The sequence below is a fragment of the Phacochoerus africanus genome, chromosome 1 (genome assembly GCF_016906955.1).
Source record: "Phacochoerus africanus isolate WHEZ1 chromosome 1, ROS_Pafr_v1, whole genome shotgun sequence".
Taxonomy (NCBI): domain Eukaryota; kingdom Metazoa; phylum Chordata; class Mammalia; order Artiodactyla; family Suidae; genus Phacochoerus; species Phacochoerus africanus.
In genome coordinates this window covers 219,388,006-219,415,714 of record NC_062544.1, presented here as the reverse complement: position 1 = coordinate 219,415,714, position 27,709 = coordinate 219,388,006, and the positions used below count along the sequence as shown (strand labels likewise).

Below are 27,709 nucleotides of genomic sequence, written 5' to 3'. Positions count from 1 at the left end.
TTTCATTCTGAAAATAATTTTATTATTTTACAGTTGTTCAGGAAAGTTCCTGGGTTGCTGTGACCAATATTTGGCCACCACAGAACAAAGGATTAGAGCAGATCAGTCCATCCACCAGTTTTCTCTCCTCTTTGGGTGGTGAGAGCAGGCAGGGAACACATCATGTGCAAAATGAGAAAATAACCAGCAGGTTAAGGGTGGGGGAGGGGCATAGGCACACAAGGAATTCAAACCCAGCTGTCATTCTCAGGCTTGGATTTAAATATTTTTGTCTTCTCTATAGTCTCTGTTTTCCTCAGCTGTTACCAAAGAGGGCAGGTGACTACATGCACCAAGAAACTGGAATAACTGTCACCAACAGCAAAGCAGCTTTGTACTTCAAGAGGCTAGGAGCGGCTGTCAGACCAGGGAGACCTTCCTGGCTGGGAGTCAGCAACTCGCCTACGACTAGGTCCTAGTGTAGTGGCTTCCGGCCCACATTTGAGGCTCATCCAGGAATGACAAGAATTGTATCCCACTATCCCTAGCCAGTGCCTCCTGTCATTCAGTGAAAGGAAAGACACAGGCCACTCAATACCTCGGTACACATGTGATCAAGGGATAAGCAATGGGACCCTCCCCTTATAATCCAGGGCCACGAACCTCACTCCAGTTATGTCTGAACAGCCAAGGGAAGGACAGGCTGTCCTCCCCTGTGATCCAACAGTTACATTCTCCGGGGGAATTCTTCCACTCCCACCCTATTTTGCAAGAAACCTAATTAGATATCCTACGAGACGATGCTCCCCAGAACATTGCCCCCTGCCATTGCTCATGGCAGGTCCACCTTCCCTCTGAAGTGGGAGAAAATATAAGGTACATGAGGCAAAGAAAGTATCAATCAAAACGATACTGGACTTTGGATTATGAGGTTTGTCGGAACCATGCTCCTGGCTGAGACATTCCTCAGCATCCCTTACAGGACCATAAAAGATCAGGGCCCTGCAAAATCTGAACAAAGACTAGGCTCCAAACCAACTGTGGGGCCTCTTCAGATGATGCAGAAGTGTCAGGCCCTGGGCAGTACGAGAAAGTAGACTCGCTGGTCCCTGCAGCTCTGACCTGTGCTCATATCCACCTCTGTTTCTGCAGGCACTTTCTGTGGAGAGTGGGAGAGAGGACCTGTAAGCGGGAAGACTGTTCCACTGGAATTGATGGTTTTGATGTTAGAGGTGAAGGAATTCCAAGTTCTGAGAGGAGTGGTCCAAAAGGTGAGAACTAAGTTTATAGATGGCCCGTGAAACAGAGAACCAGGAGGACATGAACCATCAGAAAGTAAATGGCTGCCAGCAGTGGCACCCGGGTCCGGGAATGACAGAGCGAACGCAGAACCCGCTTCCATCCAGCACCACTCCGGGTCTGAAAGGCAAATCTGAAAGTCAGAGAGTTTTACTCTATAGGGACCTGCCCCCTTCTCTTCTCCAACCCCTGTAGAAAAGAGGTGTCCTGAGAGAATGCGCCTCAGGGCCAGTAACTTGGCAAATTCCACTAGTTTCCTCCAACCTTCCCAGCTCAGGCCCCCATTCCTTCTCTGTGACCCCCTGCCTGCAACACAGCCAGCTATCTGGTAGTGCAGTACCCTCTCTTTATCTTTCTCCCTTCTTACCCTTCGGCAACTGTTGCCTGTAAGATCTATTAACAGTGCCTGCTCCTGAGAGCCACAGGAGCCAATGATAGGAGACCGGGCAGAGTCCCATTCACCGTGCTCCAACCTGCATTGAGAAAAAAGAGGCATTAATAATACAGCACGGGGAATCGACCAGGTGAAGCTGCCCTGGCCATCTCGCCATGCGATGTAGCCTAAGGGACATGCACCAGAGCCGCTCCCACAGCAGTCCCCCTCCCCCGCCCCCCCACGCAGGCAGGTTTCTTTCAGCAGCAGGAGAGGTGGTAGTAACTACCAGGAACCGACTGTCTAATGTATCAGAGGCTGGATCAGATGCTTTACATACATTTAATCCTCAGGTTTGAGGTTAGTGGTACTATCTTCAAAGTAAGGCTTAAAGACAAAAGTACTAGTCCACAGTGGCACAGCCAGTAAGAGGCAGAGCCAGAACTCAGAACCCAGGTGTGTTTAGAGTAAACCTCATGCTCTTTTTTTTCCACTACTCTACACCTGACTCAGAGAAACTCATTAACTTTTTTCATTTATTTTTTATTTATTTATTTATTTATTTTTTGGTCTTTTTGCTATTTCTTTGGGCCGCTTCTGCAGCATATGGAGGTTCCCAGGCTAGGGGTCTAATCGGAGCTGTAGCCACCGGCCTACGCGAGAGCCACAGCAACGCGTGATCCGAGCTGCGTCTGCAACCTACACCACAGCTCACGGCAATGCCGGATCGTTAACCCACTGAGCAAGGGCAAGGACCGAACCCGCAACCTCATGGTTCCTAGTCGGATTCGTTAACCACTGCGCCACGACGGGAACTCCAACTTTTTTCATTTATTAAAGGCTAGCAGGGAGTTCCCATTGTGACTCAGTGGGTTAAGAGCCTGACATAGTCTCCGTGAGGATGTGCATTCCATCCCTGGCCTCTCTCAGTGGGTAAAGGATCCGACATCGCCACAAGCTGTGGCGTAGGTCACGGATGTGGTTCAGATCTGGTGTTCATGTGGCTGTGGTGTAGGCTGCCAGCTGCAGCTCTGATTTGACCCCTAGCCCAGGAACTTCCACATGCTTCAGGTGTGACCCTAAAATGAAATAAAGGCTGCTAGGGAAAAGCATCCAAAAAAATGGGGGTCTTAGAATTAGGCTGAACTGGATGCCCCTCCTGCTTTCTAATTCATTTTTTTGTGATTTGTCTATTTAATACTGGAACTCCTCCATTTAATGAAGAAGTTGTCTTTATCCACTCAACGGTTTCTCACAAAAACAAGAACAGTATCAACGGGCTGCAAATAACATAGCACATGTCTGATCAGGCATTTGCCTGGAGGGAAGACGGCACTCTCTACTCCTGATGTTTCCTCCAGATGAAAGGATAGCCCTTAGTCTAACTGAACTCTCTTTGCGGGGCACACACATTTTTCTCTAGCGGGGAAGGAATACTTTAACCTGATTTGTGAGGCCTGAAAAAGAGAAACTGAACATGCCCAGCCTAGCTCCATCCTGCCCGTTTTCCTCTTGAGAGCCAGACTGGTGGCAGAGGACCCCTTCTGTATCTGTTCTTCCACACGATAAACTTTTCAGAGCCTTGATGCAAAACAGCATGATCTGGTAGCACGCAAGTCAGTCTGTCGCCTTGTAGGCCAGACTGAGGAAGGAGGTTTGTAACTACCAGTGAGCAGCTTTTAAATGGCAAGTCCATGGAGTTCCACAGGTACTGCAGAAGGCATGTGAGGTGTGAAGGTGTGAACAGGACAACGGCAGTGCTGGGCTGAGTAGGCAGCACCTGACTAGCTGCTTCAATTTCCACTTTGCGTCAGGGCCAAAGAGGAAATTGTGCAGGGCCTGAGCTTGGATTAAGTGGCTTATCTTGATTCTACCCTCACTGCAGCACCCATCTCAGGATGAGAACTACAGCCTGATTATACCCACATCTGGCCACTGAAATGCACACACGTATAATCAGCAGCTGTGTCCCTCAGCCCTTTACCGCCTGATCTGCTCCTCAGCCGCGGACAGGGCAGTCTCAGCAGCCACTCTTTGTTCTCGTTCGTCTTCCAGCAGCTTCCTCAATTCATTCATCTCCTGTTTAGTGTTGCACAGCTGCTGCTGGGCTTCAGAAAAGCTTCAGGATAAAAGGAGAAAAACAGCATCACTAGATGCCAAACACAGCTGCTGAAACGAGGGTTTCAAACTCCACATAAGTTTATACAGCAGGACAATTTATAGAAGCTTGTAAAAACACAAGGAATATTTTAAAAGCACACCTGTCAAGAGATTAAATAAAGTTTCATACAATGCCTTAAGAGACTTTAGGGGTCACCTGAATATCTTTCATTTGACTATTGTAATTTAGTAAGGTGTGTGTGTATGTGGGTTTTTGCTTTACACATTTTCACATTCGATTTGTTATGTTTTCTATGCAATTTGTTATTACAATTTTTACTTTTTTTTTTTTTTGGCCGTGCTTACGGCATCTGGAAGTTCCAGGGCGAGGGGTTGGACTCATGCCACAGCAGTGATCTGAGCCACAGCAGTGACAAGGCTGAGTCTTTAACTACCAGGCCACCAGGGAACTCCTATAATCATTAGTTTTTAATCCTCACATTAACTGTGTGGCCAGTAAGAGAAGAAGACATATTAAATCCACTCAAGGGACTCCCAATCTAACTAGATAGCCACCCAATTTCTGCACATAGAACACATGCTCTGGGGCTGAGAGCTGCTCTCCCACCTTATCTGTGGCTCCCTCAGTTCCTCAGCATCACCCTTCCTGTGAGCTCCATTCTTTTCCTGGGGAGCTCCTGGAGCAACATCTATATTTGGTGGCCCCTAGAAGAAGAATATGTTTAGTAATTCAGTGATGAAAGCACCTAAGAAACTGCTCAGTCAAAATGAGAACTTGCATAGGCATCAGAAAGAATAAAAAATCTTGGAGAGGAATAATTCCATTTTCACATTCTCTCCAAGTACAGATTTAGAAGTGAAAATCTTCTACTTTAATAGCTTAATCTCTTATATAAAACTATGGGATTTTCCTCCAGATCTTCATTCTTGAATCTCTCCTCTTCAAAAGTTAAAGGCTCTTCAATGAAATCTGCTTGCTTCTAGGGGAGGCTCAGGTACTTTCTGGAAGCTACTCTGGTCCCTCCCTTATTCAAGAGGGCTCCTCCCAACCCCTCCCTGTCCTCTCAGGTCCAAGTCACCTCCACACTAATTCTCAGTCTCCTCCAACTTCAACAGCCTCTCCTCTCCACTGCTGTAACAGCTCTGTCTATTCTGTTCCTCAGATCCAAATCTTCCTACAGCTTTCTTATTGCTTGGAGCAAAAAGCCTTCCAAAAGCCTCCATCATACCTGTTTCCCACTCACTTTTTTTTTTTTCCTTTTTTAGGGCCACACCTGCGGCATATGGAAGTTCCCAGGCTAGGGGTTGAATCGGAGCTACAGCTGCTGGCCTACACCACAGCCACAGCACCCTGGGATCCGAGCCGCATCTGTGACCTACATACACCACATTTCACAGCAACGCCAGATCCTTAACCCACTAAGCAAGGCCAGGGATGGAACCCACATCCTCATGAATACTAGTCAGATTTGTTTCCGCTGTACCATGACGGGAACTCCCCCACTCACATTTTGATTTCTCTCCCACCACCTCACCAATCTTTTTTCTTGTAAAATCTTAACTCATTAGCTTTTCCTGGACTTCCTTCTTTCCTCTCCTCTTTCACCTTCTCCCATCACATCTAACTAATCCTCAGCTTGATGACATCAACATCGCCGATGCTGCTCTTTACGCTTCATCATCTGCACTCAGTTTCCTAACACTTTCCCAGCCTCTCACCTTCTCATTCACCGCCTGCAGCTCTTGAACCTGCTTCTCCAGGAGTGCACAGTGATTGAAAAGGTTGCTATAGTGCTGTTGGTTCTCACGGAGACTCTGACTGGTGTCACAGAGCTGAATGGAAAGGGTATTTTTCTCCTCCAGCAGTTGAGAGAACTGAAATAGGAGAGAGGATAAGCACCAGCTCACAGGACTGTTTCACAATAAGCAGTGGATAGGCAAACTGCCCTGAATTTAAAAGGATCTAATTGTTCTATGCAAGATTTTTTCTAAATGGCCACACCACAGCATATGGAAGTTCCCAGGCCAGGGACTGAATCCAAGCTGTAGCTTCAACCTGTGCCAGATCCTTTAACTCATGGTGCCGGGCCAGGGGTTGAACCCATGCCTCCGAAGCAACGTGAGCCGCTGAAGTCAGATTCTTAACCCACTGTGCCACAGACAGAACTCCTTTATGCACGATTTTTATTTCAATAAAAGCAACAGCAGCACTGAATGTTTCTCCTAAGTGAGAAAACTCACGACTTCTTCAACTGAGAAAGGAAAACAATTCTGAGGGAGTATTAGGAAACTTTATTTATGGTGACTAGTACATTAACTAAAAAACCAGGAGGCAGAAACTCACAAGCAATCTAACAGGATAGGCTAACCTAGGTCTGTAAGAGGAAAAATGCAATAGCTTGGGTCCAAGTTGAGTTGACTAATAAATGACTCTAGTCCTCAGAGTTCAACATAGCTGGAGACAGAGCTATCACCTAAAAATTTGTACAGTAATATTCCTGGGAAGATTCTTCAATGCTGCAGAGAGTTACAAGTTACCAAGAGCATATGAATGATAATGTGGTAAGAGGAAGAAATGGAATAAATTCTTACCTGCCTGTGTATGTAAGAAACTGTACTGGGAGCATCAGCTCTCATGTGGGGAAATATTTCGGTCACTCAAAGAGGGGCTTTCCTCTACTACATGAGTGACAGGTAGTTGTTCCGTCTCTTCCCTTGAATGTGTCCAGTGTCAGTCTAGCTGACAAAGCAGAGCGAGCCATATTTCACCATGTCAAACACAGAAAACTCTTTTTTGATATCAAATGAAAACTTTACCCATTTTAACTTCTACCCAACAGTTGGAATTAGGTTCCACTGGAACTATAATCCTAATTCCTCTCTTGCAGGTTGTCAAATTTTAAGTTTTAGTTATGATGAACATCCTGCTCCATTAACAACCACGGAAATGTCTCTCTGAAGTACGCTTGTAGGACTAGGTACATTACATGAAAGGAAATTGGTGTACCTAGCTGCATGTACAATCTTTTTTTTTTCTTTTTTAATGATTTTGATTTTTTTCCATTATAGCTGGTTTACAGTGTTTTGTCAATTTTCTACTATAAGTATTCTTTTTTTGTAAGTATTCTGGGTTAATGTTTGTGTAAAAAAGTTGAATCGATGTTTAGAGAAGAAAGGATAAGTAGTTTTTTAGAGATACTCTGACTGGGAAGGCCATTTGATGCACAGAGAAAATCAGAACAAGAAATCCATTTGGTATAACAAAAAATATTTGCATAGCCAGAATGAAAAACACAGCAAATAACCTTATCTCTAAAGATTAATTTTCAGTTTTCAAAGCCCTGTCAAAAGTATCATCTTATTTGAGAGAGAGAGAGGAAGGAGTACTCTCTTTACTTACAAATGACAAACCAAAAAAAAAGGTGAGTGGTGACTTGCTCAACGTCATGCGGCTAAAAGATGGCAGATCCTAACCATTCTCAAGTATGGTTCTTGGTTCCAAGTCTAGAGATCTATCTGCTACTTGATGGTATCCCATCTGAGAGTTCAGCAAGGGGACTTAAACAGGTTATGGGTTTTTTTCAGGGGTGGGAGCAATTAGTAAGGGAAGAGATATAAATGTTTAAGAAGCAATACTGGAGTTCTCACTTGCAGCACAAGGGGATTAACGGTGTCTCTGCAGTGTCAAGAATGCAGGTTCAATCCCTGGCTCAGCACAGTGGGTTAAAGAACCTGGTGCTGCCATAGCTGCAGCATAGGTCAAAACTGTGGCTCTGATCTGATCCCCTGGCCTGGGAACTCCACATGCTTTGGAACAGCCAAAAAAGAAGAAAGAAAGAGAGAAAGGAAAGAAGGAAGGAAAGAAAGAAAGGGAGAAAGAAAAGTGTAGGAGACAGGGAAGGAAACTGCAGCTCTGATCTGATCCCCTGGCCTGGGAAATCCATATGCTTTGGAGCAGACAAAAAAGAAGAGAGATAGGGAGAAAGAGAGAGAGATAGACCCGACAGAGAAGAGAAGAAGAGAGAGAAGAGAGAAAGAGAGAAAGAGAGATAGACAGAAAGAAACTAGAAAGAAAGATAGAAAGAAAGAAAGAAAGAAAGAAGAAAGAAAGAAAGAAAGAAAGAAAGAAAGAAAAAAGAAAGAAGGAAAGAAAGAAAGAAAGAAAGAAAAAGAAAGGGAAACAACTGAAAGAGAGCTAGCTGAGACAACAACAACTACTGGGTTCTGGGACAGGAAGTAATATGGTCCTCTCCTTACACAGAAGAACGCCAACTGTACTGGTCATAATGAACAGCTGAAACCACACCAAAAGACACAAAGAGACAAAAAAGCACCCCCTACACACACACACACACACCACACACACACACACACACACACGCACACACACACATCCTTCAGTATTGAAAAATTCTAACACTTTTTTCCTTGGAAGATCTACAGGGAAAAAAAAAAGGTAGACCAGTAAAAATCATCGGAAGCAAAAACTCCCATAACTAGGGAAGTCTACTTGCTTTTAAACCACACTCATATAAACCACCTTTTGTAATGTCTACATGGTTCTGTCTAGAATAGACAGAGATCCCAGCAGTTTAGGGGTTGGCAAGCTATGATCCAGGGCATACTGCCTGTTTTTGGTAAATAAGTTTTTATTAGAACCCAACCACCGATTTATGTCTCAGCTGTGGTTGCTTCTGTGCTACAACTGCAGCACCGAGTAGCTGTCATAGAAATGGTTATGGCCTACAAACCCAAAATGGTTACGACTCTTGAAGAAAAAGTTTGCTCATCTCTGCTCTAACTCATAAGCTAGTGTATTCCCTCATAGCTATATTTGTAAAACAAAATAGGAAGGAATCATGGCGACTACATGATACCAATAAGCATTCCTGTCATATTTTTATGTTTTATGTTTTAAGTTTGCATTACATACAAATATCCAACCATACTAGTAGAAATATACATAAAGTCTAAGCATCCACGGAAAGAATTAGGGCAGTGGCTTGGAAAGAAGACATTCTACTCTGACAGCCCATCTGCTACAAAAAAGGCCCAAGAAGCAATTCTCCTAGTTAACTGGGACCCACTTCGCATGAGGCTCTAATATCACCAAACTACTAGCTCCATGAAAGGCCACTGTGTAGCCTCAATACCTAGCATATGGTCAGGTTCATGGAAGGCAGATGATAGTTATTTGCTTGATGAATGAATGAAGAAAGGAATGACCCTGGGGATGAAGATGCCTCCTTATAGCGGATATCTAAAGGAAGAACTCTTTCTCACCCAGAATAACAGTGACCTGAAGCATATTCCTCATGCTTTGCTTAAATGGTATGTGAAGTATATCTCAATAAAGCTGTTAAAGAAATCATAACCTTGATAATGACCTAGAACCAAGTACATAAATATATGTAACTGAAATGAGTTTCTCAAAAGAAGATATACACCTTATTATATATTACATTGGACACATTTCTAATCTGTTTTATTATAAACACTATTTGCACTATTTGTAATAGCTCAAAACTGGAAAACTCTGGAAGTCCTTTAACAACAGAACAGAGAAATTATTGTATGCCTACGATGTAACACTATTCAGCATCAATACAGAAAATTCAAGCTAGACAAACAACATGGATGAATCTCACAAAATAAATGCGGCAACACAAAAGGGAAGCTATTATCCCCTGACACGCAGTTCCAAGGGGGTGGCAGCGAATAGGACAGAACACAGGGGCTTACAGGGTTCTGGTATATTTTGATTCATGACATGGGTGTTAAAATCTCTCTTCACTTACACAATGGTGTCTTCACTTTGTGAAAACATGCCATGTTCTATTTATGACTTGTGTGGTTTTCTGTGTTTTATTTCACTAAAATATTTACATTAAAGGCTTTCCAGATGCCACCTACTAAATAACCTCATCATCTACTAATAGCCCTGAATTGCAACATCCTAGAAAGACAAGTGCCCAAAGTGAGTCACAGTGTAATGTTCAGGAAAGCAGGTATAATAAGGTTGAGATGGGATCTAGTTTATAGAAAGAAGGGGTGTTACAGAGCTATGAAGGGAAAAAGTTTCTGTCAACAACGGACTAGGCTGGAAGTGGAACTGGGTAGGATCTGCTCTGAAGCCCTTGCACCCTCCACCCCCCTTGTGCCCAAAAACTCCCAGACAACTTCCCCAACAAAGGGTCTGCAATGCAACTGATCCTTTTTTTCCCTCTCTCTTTTTTTTTTTTTTCTTAGGGCTGCACCCGAGGCATAGGGATTGAATTGGAGCTGCAGCTGCCAGCCTACACCACAGCAATGCCAGATCCGGGCCCCATCTGTGACCTGCATTGCAGTTTATGGCAATGCCAAATCCTTAACCCACTGAGCAGGGTCAGGGATGGAACCCGCCTCCTCATGGACACTAGTTGGCTTACACTGAGCCACAACAGGAACTCCTTAACTGATTCATTTTGATCAACAAAACTACTTTAAAAAATGCCAATTTCTTTGCCAAAATTAATAGTGTTCAGTCACTGATACTTCAATGTCAATGAGTTGAATTTAATGACATTTATTACTACTGTTTTTTATTATGGTTGCACCCATGTTTATGCAAGTTCCCAGGCTAGGTGTTGAATTGAAGCTACAACTGCCAGCCTACATCACAGCCACAGCAACACCAGATCCAAGCCACATCTGCAACTCACACCACAGCTCATGGCAATGCCAGATCTTAACCCACTGACCAAGGCCAGGGATCGAAGCTGCATCTTAATGGATACTAGTCAGGCTCATTACAGCTGAGCCACAGTGGGAACTCCATATTTAACAACATTTAAGAAGTGACTTCTATATAAACCAGGCACTGTGCTTTTCCATGTACATTATCATATTTATCTCAGACTGACCTCCTCCCAGCACTTAGGCAAATTACTTAATACCTCTGGGCCTTAGTTTCTTCATCTGTGATGCAGCCTACTGATCTTTACCAGTTTTAGATCTGGTGAAAGCCTGAGTTCTTGTGATGAGAAACTTACCCACATCCCATTTTGCATATAATTTTTGGACATTTACAACCCCCTTTGAAGCCAATATTTAGATTCCAGAGTCCAAATGATCAACTAAATCCCTTCCAGTGCTAACATAAACTACCTAGCTGGGTTCCTCGGAAGAGGATAGGTGCCACTGGAGAATACTTTGACCAGTCAGGGAGCAACGGGAGTATAATGATTCATAGGAGGATGGGGGAGGGGAAGCAGGTAAAGGAGGAAGAGAAGCCTGAGAATGGATGAGGAGAAAAGACAGTGGCGAGAAGGAACCAAGAATCATTTTCTTTTTTCTTTTTTTTTGGTCTTTTTGCCTTTTCTAGGGCTGCTCCCACGGCATATGGAGGTTCCCAGGCTAGGGGTCGAATTGGAACTGTAGCCACCAGCCTACACCAGAGCCACAGCAACCCGGGATCTGAGCAGCGTCTGTGACCTACACTACAGCTCACAGCAATGCCGGATCCTTAACCCGCTGAGCAAGACCAGGGATCGAACCCACAACCTCATGGTTCCTAGTCGCATTCATTAACCACTGCGCCACGACGGGAACTCCAAGAATCATTTTCTTTTGTCTTGTCTTGGCTTTTGCTCTAGGGACCAGATGGCAAAGCAGCTCTTCCCTCTAGAAAGAGGTCTATTTACTCCAGCATGGTTCCTTAGAGCATCTGGAGTGGCAAGGCTGCGGTTTGGGGAAAAAGCAAGCTGGCTTTAGTTCCAGAACATTAGACACGCAATGAGGAAGCCTATAAATGGAGTGTCATGAAGAGCAGGTGGACGTCTCCCCTCTCTCCCTGCTATTTAATCGCAGAGGAAAAGCCTCCTTGCTCCTTCCTGAAACTCCTCCCTTTACACACTACTGGGACACACAGAGGGGCTTGCTGGAGGATTTGTGGGGTGTTATGTCAAAATTACTAACAAGCGATACAGGTGGGGAGACAATGCTGGGGAGGAAGGCTTCCTAAAGGAATTGGCTTTTTAATTCTTATTGAATGGATTTCTTCAAATCATTCCCAAGGGCTCTCCAAGGGCAAGGAAAAGTGCTTTGGAGTGAGCAGCCCAGGCTCTGAGAAGGGTACAACTGTCCCCTAATATAGCTAGAGTCTAGACTTCACCAGCTTCAACTTACCTTCTTGCTTCTGGTCATAGACAAGAAACTGAATTCCGGACTAGCAGGAAAACACTTACCTTGCTGTTGAGTTGCTGAATTCTCAACTCCTTCTGGTGAATTTCCTTTAAGCTGTCATTGAGCTGAGTCCTAAGACGTTCTGTCTCATACACTAGGTTTTGTGATCCATCTAGGGAAGTGGATGTCTCTGGGGATACCTGCCAGGATACAAACACTGATGAAATTCTCTTCTAACATTGGTGAACCTAAATCCTTCCCTCCAGAAACTCTGCCCACCTCCCAGAAGTCATAAGATGGGTTGCCTAAGAGTGGTAGATGGGCACTTAGCTTGCAGGAAGCCAATACTCCTGGGTGGTAGTTAGCTCTGAGTAGCAATCAGCCTTGAACTTACTTGTCTTTGGTATTGCACTTTGAGGGTCTCGGTCTGGGACGAAGAAGATCTCAGTTCCCTCATAAGATTCTGCAGATGGCTGAGCTGCTGATCTTTATCTGCAATAGCCATAAGGTACTGCTCCTTCATTCTCCTCTCATGCATTTCCCAAGAACTCTTCTCCATCCTAGAAAAAAAAAAATGAGACAGTGATAGGAAAAAATATACTTGCGAGACAAAGAACAAGTGCATATTCAAAGCAGTATTATGGGCTGTAGAGATGTAGCCAAGAACATACACAACCAGAGTGAAATTTATATTAAAAACAGAACTGTGCAGACGTTAAAGCAGAACTTATAAAAAGAATTGCAACTGGTGGGACGGGGGAAGATTTCATGGAAAAGCAGGCACTTGGTCTGAATTCTGAACAATGACTCAGGTTTCCATAATGGGAAAAGCATTCCAAGCTCAGGGAACAAACAGAACAAAAGGCACAAGAATGAATCTACAGAGTTTGGGCACTGTTGCAGTAGAGAGTGTGTAGAGTGGATAGAGCAGGAAATGAGGATGGAGAGGAAAGAAGTCAGCTCCTGTGAGGTACTGAACACCAGGCTAAATAAAATTTACTATGTAAGCGAAGGGAAACCTGGTGCCATGGTGCAGCACAACGTCACAGTTATGAAAATGCAACTGCAGAGTCTGAAGGACTGGGTTCAAATGCTGGTTCTACCATACACTAGGCATGGAATCCTGAGTAAAAGTTACTTAATCTCTCTGAGCCTTGTTGATAAAATGAGAATAAATAATCTAAGGATTAATTAAGGGTTAATCCTTCCTTAATTTTTGAGGATTAAGTAAAACATTGTATGTTGTGCATCAAACACAGAGCCTGGCACATCATAATCACTCAATAAATATTAGCTTCTGATATTTATTTATTCCCTGAATTTGGCTAATAGGGGAGGCTTCTATTTGACTCCAACTACTCTTCTCTTAGTAAAACCTGCTTCTCTGTCATAATCTTTAGTTCTACTTCTCTCTACCCTATGCTTGAAAAAAAGAAACAAAACCTTAGGATTAAAACCAAACTTCTACAGCATCTTTTTACTTTGACCTGTACCCACATCTCTATTTTTCCCAATAATAAACAAGGTTTGTTTGAATTGCATCCAACGTTTTCATCTTTCTCTTTAAAAGGTAAAACAGATTCTTTTTTCCCCAAATGATATAAGCCAATTATGAAATAACCCTGCTTTGCTAAGAGGTGACTTGGATTACAGTCAAGTTTTTTTGTTTGTTTGTTTTTCCAAAAAGGTAGAGCTAAAACTCAGAAACTAAAATAATTTTACTACAAGGCCACAAGGCACAGGAATTTTCTAAAAACTTCTCTGATATTTGTCTGTGAAAAGCGAGAGAGAAAAAGGAGTGAGAATGCATAAGAAAGATTACAATCTTTCACAGAAAGCTTCAAGCTGCCTTTTTTTTTTTTTTTTTTTTTAAGATGGATTTAGAAGTTATGGTGAGGAAAATCCCTCAAATGGAGAAGAGGGGGCCATGGAACAAATCTGATGACTTAAGAGAACTCAGCCATAATAAGGCCTGTACCTCACTAAGACAGCACAGGAACCAGAGGAGAATGAAGCAAACTAGTAGCTACAAGTGGAAGAGAAAATTTACCTAATAAATCCAGGCTCTCAAAAAAAAAAAAAAAAAAAAATCCAGGATCTCCTGATAAGCCAACCCCAGGGCATAGGAGCCTGAACAAGATGTTCCAGCTTTTTCATGTTGGAAAGCTCATTTCTCCAAAGCATTTCAAGAGCAAAAGACAGGCGTCTTAAAGACACACGCAAAGAAACTGGTTCTAAAGTCTGTGCATCAAATCTGTGCCCTCATTTTCTTTTTCTTTCTAAAAGTGAAGTAAAATGTCTTTCTGTCTCATAATGTACTCTCATTCATTTAAAATATAATATTTCTATAAAAATGTTTTAAAAATGTTCTTCAAAACTGCTCAGTTGTGGAAGGTAAAGAGAGAAAAAGGTGGAAAGGGAAAAAATGAGGGAAGAAAAAATCAATCAAAAAAATCAATAGAAATAATTTTTTTCTCCCTCTTTTTCTCTTTCCTAAGCATCAACTTTATAAGGCAAATATCCTTTCAGAATGCTCTTTGAGGGGATTAAAGGGGAACAAATGGCTACAAAAACAAGCATTTAGAGCTTTGCAGCCCTTCTTTGGTTTACACTAGCAAGTAGACACTTAATGTTTTTATAGTTCCAGGGGATCTGGAGTTAATACAGGGGACATCAAGGTGACACTCTGTGTGCCCCCAATCACCTTCGGAGGGCCCTAACTTCGATGGCCAGGATTAACGTGCATCTGGAGGAAGATGATTTCCTGATGATGAATTGAGATTCTAAAATAATAAGCTGGGGCAGCTATCCACCGACAGAAAAAAGGATGAGGTTGAAATGGCGCAATCCATCTTTCTTCTGAAGGTTCAATTCCAAGAGTAAAGAGAAGAAATTTGTATTCCCAGAGAGCAAAAGTTCAGTTGTTTACCTTCCCTGAAATAATTCTTCTGATTAAAAAAACAAAACAAAAGTGTTCTTGTAATATCTGGAGAAGCTGCCAACTCCATGGAATAAGTGTGATATATTTGCACTTATAAGAATGTAGTTAAAGATGCTGAATATGACCATCTTTTGGATGTAATTTCACTCCATAAGACTTATTTTTTAATTATTTTTAATTACTTAATGAATTTTATTACATTTATAGGTGTACAACAATCATTGACATCCCATAAAATTTAATGTCCAAATTCTAAAAAGTGTTTTGCTCTATCAACTGCTTAAGGTTTATTATGAAATATCACATTAGTAAAGTGCATGGCACCTAGGATCTGTGAAGGAACAAATCTACTGTATCTACACATGAAGAGAGCTCTCTTAGGTATTGGAGAAATGCAAATCAAAACTACAATGAGGTATCACCTCACATCAGTCAGAATGGCCATCATTAGTAAGTTTACAAATAAATGCTGGAGAAGGTGTGGAGAAAAGGGAACCCTTCTACATTGTTGGTGGTAATGTAAATTGGTGCAGCCACTATGGAAAAAAGTATATAAGTTCCTTAAAAAAGTAGAGTTGTCAGATAATCCAGGAATTCCACTCCTGGGAATATATCTGGACAAAAAAATATCAAAAAGATACACATATTCCTATGTTCACTGCAGTAGCATTCACAATAGCCAAGACACAGAAACAATCTAAATGTCCACTGACAGACAAACGGATAAAGAATATGTGGTACATATATACAAAGGGATATTACTCAGCCCATAAAAATGAACAAAATAACGTCATTTGCAGCAACATGGATGGACCTGGAGATTATCATACTAAGTGAAGAAAATCAGAAAATGAAAGACAAACACCATATGATATCAATTACATATGGACTCTAAAATATGACCCAAATGAACCTATCTATGAAACAGAAACAGATTTACAGACAGAGAGAACAGACTTGTGATTGCCAAGGTGGGGGAAATGGGGGAAAAATGAACTGGGAGTCTGGGGTTAGTAGATGCAAACTATTATACATAGGTTGGACAAACAACAAGGTCCTAATGTAGAGCCCAGGGAACTACATTCAATATCTTGTGACAAACCATAATAGAAAAGAATATGAAAAAGAACATATGTGTGTGTATGTGTAACTGAGTCACTCTGCTGTACAGCAGAAATTAATACAACACTGTAAATCAACTATACTTCAATAAAATAAATGTTTTAAAAAAGAACTCCCTTAGGGCTCTTTAATTTAATTAATTCCAATAATTATTTTACTACATTGATATCTGTCATCATGGTAGCCCCTTTGTAACTTGATGGGAATCTAGACTCTCCCTCGTATTCTCTGTATTCACTTGTCTGTGTTTGTCCTGTATCAGCAAGTAAGACAAAGCAGGAGACACTTAACCAGCAGCACTTTCCAACATGGTGGTTCTCCTTTTAGTATTAAATTTTGGAAGCTTTGAGTTTGATTTTACTAAGGCGGCATAAAGTAATAAAGTCCCAACAGTGAGGCTGCAAAAACAGGACTTGTCTTTATATACTGCTACATACTTATTCTTTACCTTTTCTCTTTCGATCAAATTTATTTGAAACACTGAAGTAAAAAACAACCCAAAATTTCAATTCCTATCATAATTTTTTTCTGCTCTAATAGAACCATATAGCACTGTTATTCATCTTTTTTTAAATTTTTTTTTGTCTTTTTTTCTTTTCTAGGGCTGCTCCTGCAGCATGTGGAGGTTCCCAGGCTAGGGGTCTAATCAGAGCTGTAGCCACTGACCTACGCCAGAGCCATAGCAACGCGGGATCCCAGCCGCGTCTGTGACCCACCACCATAGCTCACGGCAACACCAGATCCTTAACCCACTGAGCAAAGCCAGGGATCGAACCCGCAACCTCATGGTTCCTAGTCGGATTCGTTTCCACTGTGCCATGAAGGGAACTCCTAGCACTGCTATTCATCTTTATAAGACAAGGGCTTAGATTTCTGGATCCAGACAAGATGGAATAGATGCATTTCTCCCCATTCCTCCCACTAAGTATAGATAAAAACCCAAGGAATTATATATAAAAGCAAACATAAGATGACTTGGAAAGATGGAGAAGAAGATGAAGAAGCTCAGGACCCTAGGACTTGAGGAATGACATGGTGCCGACTTTGCTGGTTTTTGTTTTTTCAATTTTATATATCTCAAACTGGGTGAAGGAGGATCTTAGAACACCAATGCGTGCCAGGAAAAGTTCTCTTTCTTTTGTCAAAGGACGAGGAAGGGACAGATGAGCAAGACAGAAATATCAATGACAATAATCACCCTATTCCAGGAGAATACCACAAAAAGACTAAAGTACCTTCCCATTAACAAACTCCTAAGTGGACAGACTAATTTCATCCTTGCCTGCAGGTAACTAGGTACACCTCATCCTCCCTGCTGAGTGGTGTCAGAAGAAACTAAGTGTATGCTGGACAGTCACCACCACCACCCAGTGGTAGAGAGGTATACCTCTCTCTGATCACCTCCACTCTCACCTCACTACAGTGCCTGTAGAGACAACATGTGGAGCCTGGACATCCACCACTACCCATAAGAAAATAAAATATTTCTCCCAGTTCCTGCACAGTAGTAACAGAAGAGGCCAGGAGGGAAGTTTGCAATTTGAGCACTAACCATGATAAACCACCCCTCTATAGTGTCAGTGGAGATTGAGTGGGGAGGCTGGATTTTCACCACTGCCCAGTGATAATAAGGTGCCCCCTCCACACCCCTCAGTGGTATCAACGGAAGCCATGTGTGTAGCTTAGACTTCTCCTCTCACCTAATAGTAATAAGCAGTGCTCCCCACTAACTGCAGTCTCCCTGGAAAACAGGTGGGGAGCCTGGACTTCTACCTCTTTCTGGCAGTATCAGGACACCAGCTTCCCCTAGGAGTATCAGTGAAGGGTGAGTAGGGAGACCACTGGATTTCACTTTCCTCTACCAGTAAAGTAGCAGGGCTCCCCTTCCTCTGCTGGCCTGGTGTCAAGTGAAAGCCTACTAAAGATTTAAATAAGACTGAGTCTTATAATTTGTAAGACTTTAAAAGTTCAGGATACAACTGAAAATCATCATCATATTAAGAACCACAGAAACCACAACTGGATTGAGAAAAGAAAATCAATAGACTGCCATATCAGAGATGACACAGATGCTGGAACTATATGTACATATGGGATTATAGAAGGGTGTTAAAGTAACCATCATCGAAATGCTTCAACAAGTAATTGTTAACACACTGGAAACAGATGAAAGCAGAGAAATCCTTGGCAAAGAAATAGAAGGTATTAAGTAGAACTGAATGGAAATTTTAGAGCCAAAAAATACAATACCCAAAATAAAAAGTTACAATGGGCTCAGTAGCAGAAGGGAAGTAATAAAGGGGAAAAAAAAATCAGTGAACTTGAAAACAGAAAAATAAAAATTACAAGATCTGAATAAAGAGAATAATAATCAATAAATTGCTTTTATCACAGTAAAAAAGAACTTCTCAATGGAAGGATGAAACAAATAACCTGCAGCTGGGAGAAAATATTTGCAAGCCACATATCTGACAAAAAGCCTGTATCTAGAATATATAAAAGACTCTCCAAACTCAACAGTGAAAATTAACAAACCAATTAGAAAATAGCCAAAACACACAAATATTTCATCAAAAAGAATATATGGATGTCAAAGAAGCACATTAAAAAAAATTCAACATTAGTAGCCATTATGCAAATTAAAACCACAATGGAAAAGCATTGCATACCTATTAACAACTAAAATATACTTACAATATCAAATGCTGATGAAAATGCAGCATTTGATATTGAAACTGGATCACTGCATGTTGCTAGTAGGAATATAAAATGATATGGCCATTCTGGAATACAGTTTTGCAGTTGCTTAAAAAAGTAAACATATGGAAGTTCCTGTGTGGTGAAAAAGGTTAAGGATCTGGTGCGGGCTGCAATTGTGGGACAGGTTTGATCCTTGGCCCAGGAACTTCCACATGCTGAGGGTGTGACAAAAACAAAAACAAACAAAAAAACTAAACATAAACTTATCATACAACCTAGCATTTGCACTTCTGGGTAATTATCTCCAAGAAATTAAAATTTATTGTCCACATAAAAGCCTATGCACAAACGTTTAGAGCAGCTTTATTAATAGCAGCTAAAAATTAGGAACAACACTATGTCCCTAAATAGATGAATAGCTAAAGCAGTACACTCATGCCATGAAATATTATTCATCAATAAAAAGAATGAAGTATTGATACACACAATGATGATGATGGATGTCAAGGAAATTACACATGCGTAAAGCTAATTATTCCTTACACTTCAAAAGGTTGCATACTTAAAAAAACATTCTCAGAATGACGCAATTATAGAGATGGAGAACAGATTAGTGGTGGCCAGAAGTTAGGAATGGGGGGAGGGGAGGGAGGGGAGGAGCATGTGTATAAACTAGTAGCACATGGGACATGTTTGTGATGCTGAGGAAGTTGTGTATCTTGAGGTGGTGGTGGTTACCTGAGTCTACCCATATGATAAAGTTACAGAGAACTATATACATACTTGGTGAAATCTGCACAAGACCCTTGAGTCTACCAACGTCTACTTCCCAGTTTAGAAATTGTACTATAGTGATGTGAGGTGTTACCACTAGAGGAAACTGGATGAAGGTACATGAAAGCTCTCTACTATTTTTGTAACTTCCTTTAAATCTATAATTATTTCATAATTAAAAAAAAAAAACTAAACAAAAGGGTTAAAAAGCACGGATTACCATACCTGAGCTGATGCAGCTCATGCTGCCAAGAGAGGTTTTCCTGCCTGAGCTCTTCTTGCATAATCTGAAATGTTTTTGTCTTATCTTGATACTCCTGAAGTTGAGACTTCAGTGGACGCAGCTCAGTGATTTCTTGGTTAATCTGTAAGTATTGCTGCTGCAGATTCTTCAACTCCTTCAGCTTTAACCAAAAGGAAAGGAAAGGGGTGATTCATCACATTTCACTCCTTCAGCTATAGGTCAGCAACAGCTCCCTGCTAAGTCAGTCAACATCACAACAGACAAGCAGCACCTAACGGTCCACTGACATCACGGCAGCATGAATCCCTAAAACGGTGAAATACACGCAACCAGGCTGGTGGGAATCTCCCCACAGAATGGTCACTAAGGCTGCAGGGCCTGACCACTCCTGTACTTTCTCCCCCAGCCCCGTGGCCCTGAGGTCCTAAGCTGACTCTAGATCTACTGCTCTGAGATGGGACAGACTTAAAGGACTTATGGTTTCTTGGTGGGTAAGTCCCTAGAAAAAGAAGTGTAAAGATAAATCGGCTTTATATTTAGCCACGTGCCTTAGCTAGGCTTCTAAACTTTCTTACATGGTTATCAACCTTAATTCTAGCTTAGCTGATGCTGATTATAAAGAATGAGGTGATGCCCAGGCCCAGTGTTAAGAGCAGTTTCAATTTGCAATCAGCTACCCTACCCACATAGTATGTGATCCTATGCATGTTCCACTCAAACTCTAAGTCTTAATTTCCTTCACTTATAAAACGAGAATAATTATATCATCCCTCATAAAGATTATGAGAACTCAACAAGAAAATTAATGTGCTCTACACATAAAAGTTAGTGGCAGTGATGATATGATGATGATGAACTTGCCTTTAATTAGTGAAACTGCTTGTCTATATTTCAGACATATCTTCTAACTCTTTATCCCCAATATTCATTAAGATTTTGGTAGTAAGAAATAATGTCAGGACCTCTGGGCAAAGAGAGGGGTCTTGCATACACATCTCTTTCACCCACTCTGGAAACATCACTAAAGCTACAATAAAGGCATCATTTTATAAGCATAAAACATAAGAACAAGAAGAACAAGAGAGGAGTCAGCAGCAACAAGATTAATTCTGGAAGCTGAAAAGCAGGTGCATAAATGTTAACTGACTTAACAGATCTGGGAAAGGCACGTTTAAAGAGCTGGCAGTAGGGAAAGCCAAGAACCAATAGAACTTACTCTTCAGAATCTTCAAAAGGCTCAGCAATTAACAGCATCAGGTATCTCTGGAAAAGATGGTGATGGGGGTAGGGAGGAGGTGATAGCTGAAATGAGGACTAGGTGAAAGCTGCTTAAGAAAACAACCACAGCCCTAAATTCCTTCTTAGTTCCACACTTTTTGTTACTCCTACAAACAACGAGAATTTTATTTTCCAGAAAAGGTTAAAAGAGTGTCCTGGATATGGAATGCGAGGCACAGTTGAAGGTAAGGGTATTGCTCTAAAACAAGGGTGATTGAGTGTATGCTTTCTGAATGCTTTAAGCCTTTCCTATACTCAGCTTGCAGAGTGCCGGCACACAGGCTTTTATCATCCATGCGAGAAATGAGATCTTCTCTAGAAAATCTGACCAACCCAAGAGGACCTAAAGATATCAAAATGGGGATTACCCACAAAATTCAGCAAGATCACCTTGCAAAGAAACGCACAGTTGGCAAGACCACCCACAAGCTTTTCAGCCTCCTCTCAAATGTGAGGAATAAACCAAGGATTAACCTTCACCTGAAGAACAGCTAACATTAAGGCAGGGATAAAAAGAAATTAGAAGAAAAGTAATTCAGAAGAGATTAGCAGAAGAAAGAACGTCATAGACTCAAAGGTTTAAGAATACTGCAAATTAGAAACATTATAGCAGAAATAAAAATTACAAAAAAGAAAAAAAAAACCCATCATGAAAACTTTTCAAAGAACGAAATTACCACTACTATTCTTGGAAAGATAAATTAATAAAATATATCCATAAGACAAAAAAAAAGTCTTTAGAAATCAGGAATATGATAGCAAAAAACTTCAAAATAGAATTTATAAGATGAAAGTGGGAAAATCTTCTCAGAGCATAGCACAAAGAATAGAAAAGGTAAAAAAAAAAAAATTATAGAACCAATCCTAAAGGTCCTACATTTAAGTAACAGGATTTTCAGGAAAAAAAAAAAAAAATAGAGAAAAAGGATGAGGGAAATGGTAAAATAGAATTCAAAAGAATTTCCCCAAATTGGCGAGCATGGCTTATCACATTCAAAGGACTAGATAGAATGATGAATGAAAATAGACCCACATCAAAGCACATTATCATGAACTCTCAGAACATACAGGACTAAGATCCTATAAAGAGTAGATACTTGAACAAGCAGGGGTTGGGGCACCAGCCCTCTGTGAAACTAAAAATCCCAGTATACTTTATAGTTGTCCCTTGGTATATATGTGGTTCCTCTGTCTCTGTGGCTCTGCATCCACAGAGTCAACCAATCCCTGATGGTGCATTACTGTGGCATTTACTATTGACAAAAAAATCCATGTGTAAGTGAACTCATGCATTTTAAAGCCGTGTTGTTCAAGGCCCAACTGTATTTCCAGAAAGAGAGCGAGGAAAGATGAGGAGGGAGGGCAGAGACAAAGATACATCACATACAAAGAATTAAGGATCGGAATAGCTTTAGCCTTCTGAACCACAATGTAAGCTAAAAGGAAACAGATCAAGGTCGGCACAATTTTGAAGATACATTATTTTCAGCCTAGAATTCTATAGTCAGCCAAACCATCAATCAGGAATAAGATGAAAAGATATTTTCAAAAAACTTACCTCCCTATATCTTTTCTTAGAGAGGCACTAAATGATTTATTCCAACAAAATGATGGCACAAAACCAAGATGAGGAAAATATGGAATACAAGAAACAGGAGCTCTAACTCAGGAGAGAAATGGAAGGAGATAGTCTATAATGAAAATTGTGTTCTAGGACTATGGGACAACTGATTCCTATTAGAGTTTAAAAAAGACTTCAAGAGAATTTTCTACCTAAGACAAAATAGATAGGAATAAATATATTGAGAAATGTGGATAAATGGCAAAAAATCTGAAGTTAAATTACATTGAGAAGCACAAAGAAAACTGAGCAACAACAAAAACACAGTTAACTCCAGGAAAAACAGAGATGTTGAGGAAAATAAAAGTAACTCGTGTCTCAGGTCTAAGAGCATTTGCAGTCATAAAAAATGAATATCGATTTAATCAAAATTAAAATGAAATTACGTCAGGAGAATGGGGTAGGGGCTGTATATTGAAAATGGGTGAAAATACTGTGGAAACAGGGGAAGTAAAAAGAACTAAACCCTGTTAGCATAAAAGAGTCAATGGCTAATGCAAAGGATGAAAATCCAAGACGCACTAAGCACGATGTTTAGACACTGAGAAAGCACCAAATTAATAAAAAAGTTGAAAGCAAATTGCCTCAGAAGGAAAAACAGGGTTGGGAATGCTACTGTCTATTTATCATATCAAACACTGTAGGATTTAGTGACATTAAATATTTGTGCATAGTTTTATTTTTTTATACAAAAACTAAAATAAAGATATACTTTAGTTTTAAAGCAAACATACTCTTTATGTAATCCACTCATTCCCCCAGCCCAGATATTCTAAATGCTATCCTTGGAACAGACCATATCAGAAAGCTGTGTGTCTGGGACTGTATTTTAGCCACTTGCAGAGGTAGGTACCTTTAGTGAATTATACAAAATTCTTTCACTATGCACTCACATCAAGGGATGTCTAAATTAAAACCCTATAAAACAATTATCATGCTTATGTAGAGAAGTAAAAAATGTTTCACAACTTCATAGTGTCCTCTCTATGGAAACAGAAGAGATTTCTTGCAGATAACTATTCTTATCTGTTGCAACTAGTTTTCCTTTCTTCTTTTTCCCTAAAATATGGACACTACAGTTCTTACACATAGTTTTATAATTCCCTACTTCTGATGGCTGCCAGAGCTCAGAGCAAAATTAGTGGTACATCTTTCTAATAGGGTATTGTGATATCTCCTTGGGACACTAAACTCACTCCTGGTTTAATCTTTCTCTCTCCTAATTTTCTCTTCCTTCCTAGTTTCTTATATTATCTTGAAAAACTATTTATATCTTTAAATGCTACCTCAAATCATTTTCAGAATGCAATGAGTATAGACAACCAAATGAGCACCTTTAGAGATCTGCTCTCCAGCCTTTAGAGTAGGAATTGCCGAAGTGCTTCATTTGATTATGGGAAAGTCCTGAGGAAGTTGGACAGATATAAAAACTCCAGCATGTTTTCAGAGTTGTTTGTTAAGCCCTAGTAGAATTTCCTGGGCTAATTACTTGCCAATTAGACCCTCAGACTTTATTTGGGAAAATCCCCCTTGACTACCTAAGAAGAGGACCAAAGTAATCTAAGTTCCTTTCAGATCTAGCTCATCTCTAGGGTTGCCCTGAGGGAAAGGAAGCATAGCACTGGCAGAGGTGACAACCTGCTGGCCTAAGCTGAGTGTTTAAACTGATAGTGGTTAAAAGTTACCACACATTCAGCCAGTTACTAAAAGACTAGAAACTTCAATGCTCATGAGACAGACTGAGAATAAGATATACGCAAAAGAAGAGTTGCTGGATAGTGAACAATACACTCAGTAAGTATGCAGAAGGTCCTCGGGAGACTTCGGCAGACCCTCGTATGCAATGTCACTGAGTCAGATTGTCAGGCCTTCATGTGCTTTATAACCCTGTCTAGGCTTTATGATTTGTTCACGGCAGATGCAAAAGCTTCAGTCTCAAAAGTTCCTGTAACTTCCCAACATGACAAATTTCACAAAATGAAATTGTAGGAGTTCCCGTCATGGCACAGTGGAAATGAATCCAACTAGCAACCATGTGTTTGTGGGTTCGACCCCTGGCCTCACTCAGTGGGTTAAGGATCCCATGTTGCCGTGAGCTATGGTGTAGGTCACAGACAGGGCTCGGATCCTACGTTGCTGTGGCTGTAGCGTAGGCTAGCAGCTGTAGCTCTGATCCAACTCCTAGCCTGGGAACTTCCAAATGCCATGGGTGCGGCCCTACAAAAGGCAAAAAAAAGAAATTGCGAAACAGTGTTTTCAGTAATAACCACACATATAGAGAATGCCCATCAATTGTTGATTAGCTTCCATATGATTAACTACCCTTTTACTAAAAACTATGAGATATACAAACAAGTTTAAGACACGACACTTAATTATCAGGAGTTTGCAATTTAATTGGGAAAAAATAAGGGTATAGAACTTAAGTGTGTGTGCGCGCACACGTGTACACACACACACACACACACACACACACACACCCCGAGGCAATACAGGACAAAGAAAAAGACAAGCACTAGGGAAATACAAAGGTAATAGAGAATGGCATAATCTGGAAATGTAACCAGAGGATTTGAGCTCTGGGGCAACCTTTAAAAAGTAGGAAATAAGTCAGAAAGAGAAAGACAAATACCAAATGATATCACTTATATCTGGAATCTAATATAGGGCACGAATGAACCTTTCCACAGAAAAGAAAATCATGGACTTGGAGAATAGACTTGTGGTTGCCAAGGGGGAGGGGGATCGGGAGGGAGTGGGGTGGATGGGGAGCTTTGGGTTAATAGATGCAGACTATTGCCTTTGGAATAGATTAGCAATGAGATCCTGCTGTGTAGCACTGGGAACTATGTCTAGTCGTGGAGCATGATAATGTGAGAAAAAAGAATGTATACACGTATGTGTAACTGGGTCACCATGCTGTACAGTAGAAAAAAAAATTGTATTGGGGAAATAACAATAAAAATTTTGTTTCAATTAAATAAAATAAAAAGTAGGAAATATTTGCCCAAAAAAAGAAAATGGAGAGGACATTTTGGTTGAGAGGATGATAATGTGGGTGAGTAGATTAGTTTGGCTGAAATGAAGAGAATGAGTAGGGAAACAGTAAAAGGGAAGGCTGGAAAGAGAGGCAAATGCAAACTGCAGAACCATAAATCCAGACTGAGAGGTTTGAATCCTAAGCATATTCTAGAGATCGAACAATATTTAAAGGTTATTGAGCAGGAAAGTAATAAGAAGGTAGTTTAGGAAAATTTACTCAGCAATGATATATGTAACGTATTAGAGGGGTGACAAATTGGGAGCAGCAATATTACAACCATTTAAGGGTAAGGTGTTAAGACCTTATCATCCTAAGGTGTCGATGGAAAGGAAAAATATTTGATGCACACTGTGAATAAAGAAATGATAAACCCCAGGATCCCTCCTCAAGGATCTACTGTGCAAGGGGAATAGAGCCAACCTTTGTAATAACTGTAAATGGAAAGTAACCTTTAAAAATTGTATAAAATTTAAAAAAAAAGAAATCACAGACTCTGATGATTAAATGAAATAAAATCACAGACAGTTATGAGCCTTAGGAAACAGAAGAACATTGCTATGATTTATATGGAAATTTTATATGGAAATTTTAAAATGCTGGCTTGGCTTATAAATATCCAGCAGACAAAAATGTAGAAGAAAGGTTGAGAGAGTTTAGGCACCAGTTTTTACAACAGATAAAAATAGTAAAACAATTTACTGAATGAAACATACCTAATTTAAAATCTATCCTAATAGCATCCAGGAAAAAAATTTTGACTTAGAAGATAATCAACACCTGGGAGCTATGGATTACAGCTTTGAGGTATATACTGTCCTGATGACGATCTTTTGTATTTGTGTTCTAAAAACAATGTCAAAAGGTTAAGCTTCTACAGCAAAGGTAGCTAAACCGAAACGATTTTTAAAATGTAAATAAATATGCCTAAATTGTACCGATGTCAAAATCACAGCTGAAAAGGGGGTGGGGGTTATTCAGACTATAAAAAGAAAAGATTGTCTATAAATTTTCAATATTCAATGGAATATGAATGAACACATTGAAAAAAATTGTCTAAGACTTTACAGTTAGGAGAAATGATGTTTTTTTCCCCTAGTGCTAATCTTAAAAACTAGACTTTTCATCCTCTGGAATTAAAAATGGAAAATCCAGCCTTTTGAAGCTTTATTTATTTCCTATCTTGCTTAAGCATAAGGGCCTGACAGAGTTAAGAAACTCAGGAAAGTGAAGAGAGTAATATCACAAAGTAGAATCCCCAAACAGCCTGGCTGGGATCATGGAATTCCAGTTTTTGTCTCTAAATCTTCTTCTTTTTTTTGTCTGTGCCCAAAGCATGTGAAAAGTTCCCGGGCCAGGGACTGAACCCAAGCCACAGCAGTGACCCAAACCACTGCAGTGACAACTGTACGTTTTCAGAAAAATAAGGCCTGGATTCAAATGCTGGATTCAATTACTTCCAAAAGCAGCAAAATTTTAACATTATATCCCTTATCTTTCTCTCAGATTTAAAAAAAAAAGTTGAGTAATTAAAGGGAAGTGGGTAAATGGTTCAGTATGCAAATAAAGCTTTACTAAGCAGCCATTTAAATGTATTTAAATGAACCCTTTTTACATTGAACTCCCACCCCCCCCCTTATTTTGGCCACCCCTCAGCATATACGGAGTTCCCAGGCCGGGGGTCAGATCCGAGCCACGCTGGTGACTATGCCACAGCTGTGGCAACGCCAGATCCTTAACCCACAGTGCCAGGCTAGGGATTGAACCTGTGACACAGCACCGCAGAGACACTGCTGATTCACAGCGGGAACTCCACATTGGACATTCTGTTGACATATTAGGGTCGAGTTTACATATGAGATAAGCTGAATCCTCTCTACCCTTAATACCACCAGATTTTGCTAAACTGTCACAATAAGAAGGCACTAAGTGATCCCTATGCTTTCATTCAATTAAACTATGACAAATTCTGTGTGTGTATCAAGTATATAAAACAGCTCTCCATCTTTTAGTCCTTTTATAATCAATGGAAAGTTCTGTGCAAAGGAAATTTG

The 27,709-nt window shown here is 40.6% G+C and overlaps 1 protein-coding gene across 5 annotated transcripts in view; it reads right to left on the bottom strand.

Moving 5' to 3' along the window:
• The window catches only part of GOLGB1 (golgin B1), a 91,380-nt gene continuing 63,671 nt past the window's right edge, over positions 1-27,709 (bottom strand). For 4 of the 5 annotated variants that reach the window (XM_047791239.1, XM_047791248.1, XM_047791257.1 and 1 more), the window contains 8 exons: positions 19,698-19,876; positions 12,330-12,495; positions 11,998-12,135; positions 5,492-5,647; positions 4,380-4,477; positions 3,636-3,770; positions 1,646-1,751; positions 1-1,398 (listed from right to left, as the gene is read on the bottom strand). In XM_047791239.1, coding sequence (XP_047647195.1) covers positions 1,264-1,398; positions 1,646-1,751; positions 3,636-3,770; positions 4,380-4,477; positions 5,492-5,647; positions 11,998-12,135; positions 12,330-12,495; positions 19,698-19,876 — 1,113 coding nt within the window. In that variant the 3' untranslated portion in view covers positions 1-1,263. Of the gene's footprint in view, positions 1,399-1,645; positions 1,752-3,635; positions 3,771-4,379; positions 4,478-5,491; positions 5,648-11,997; positions 12,136-12,329; positions 12,496-19,697; positions 19,877-20,932; positions 20,980-27,709 lie in introns of those variants that run through there. The other variant, XM_047791275.1, reaches the window with a different exon arrangement.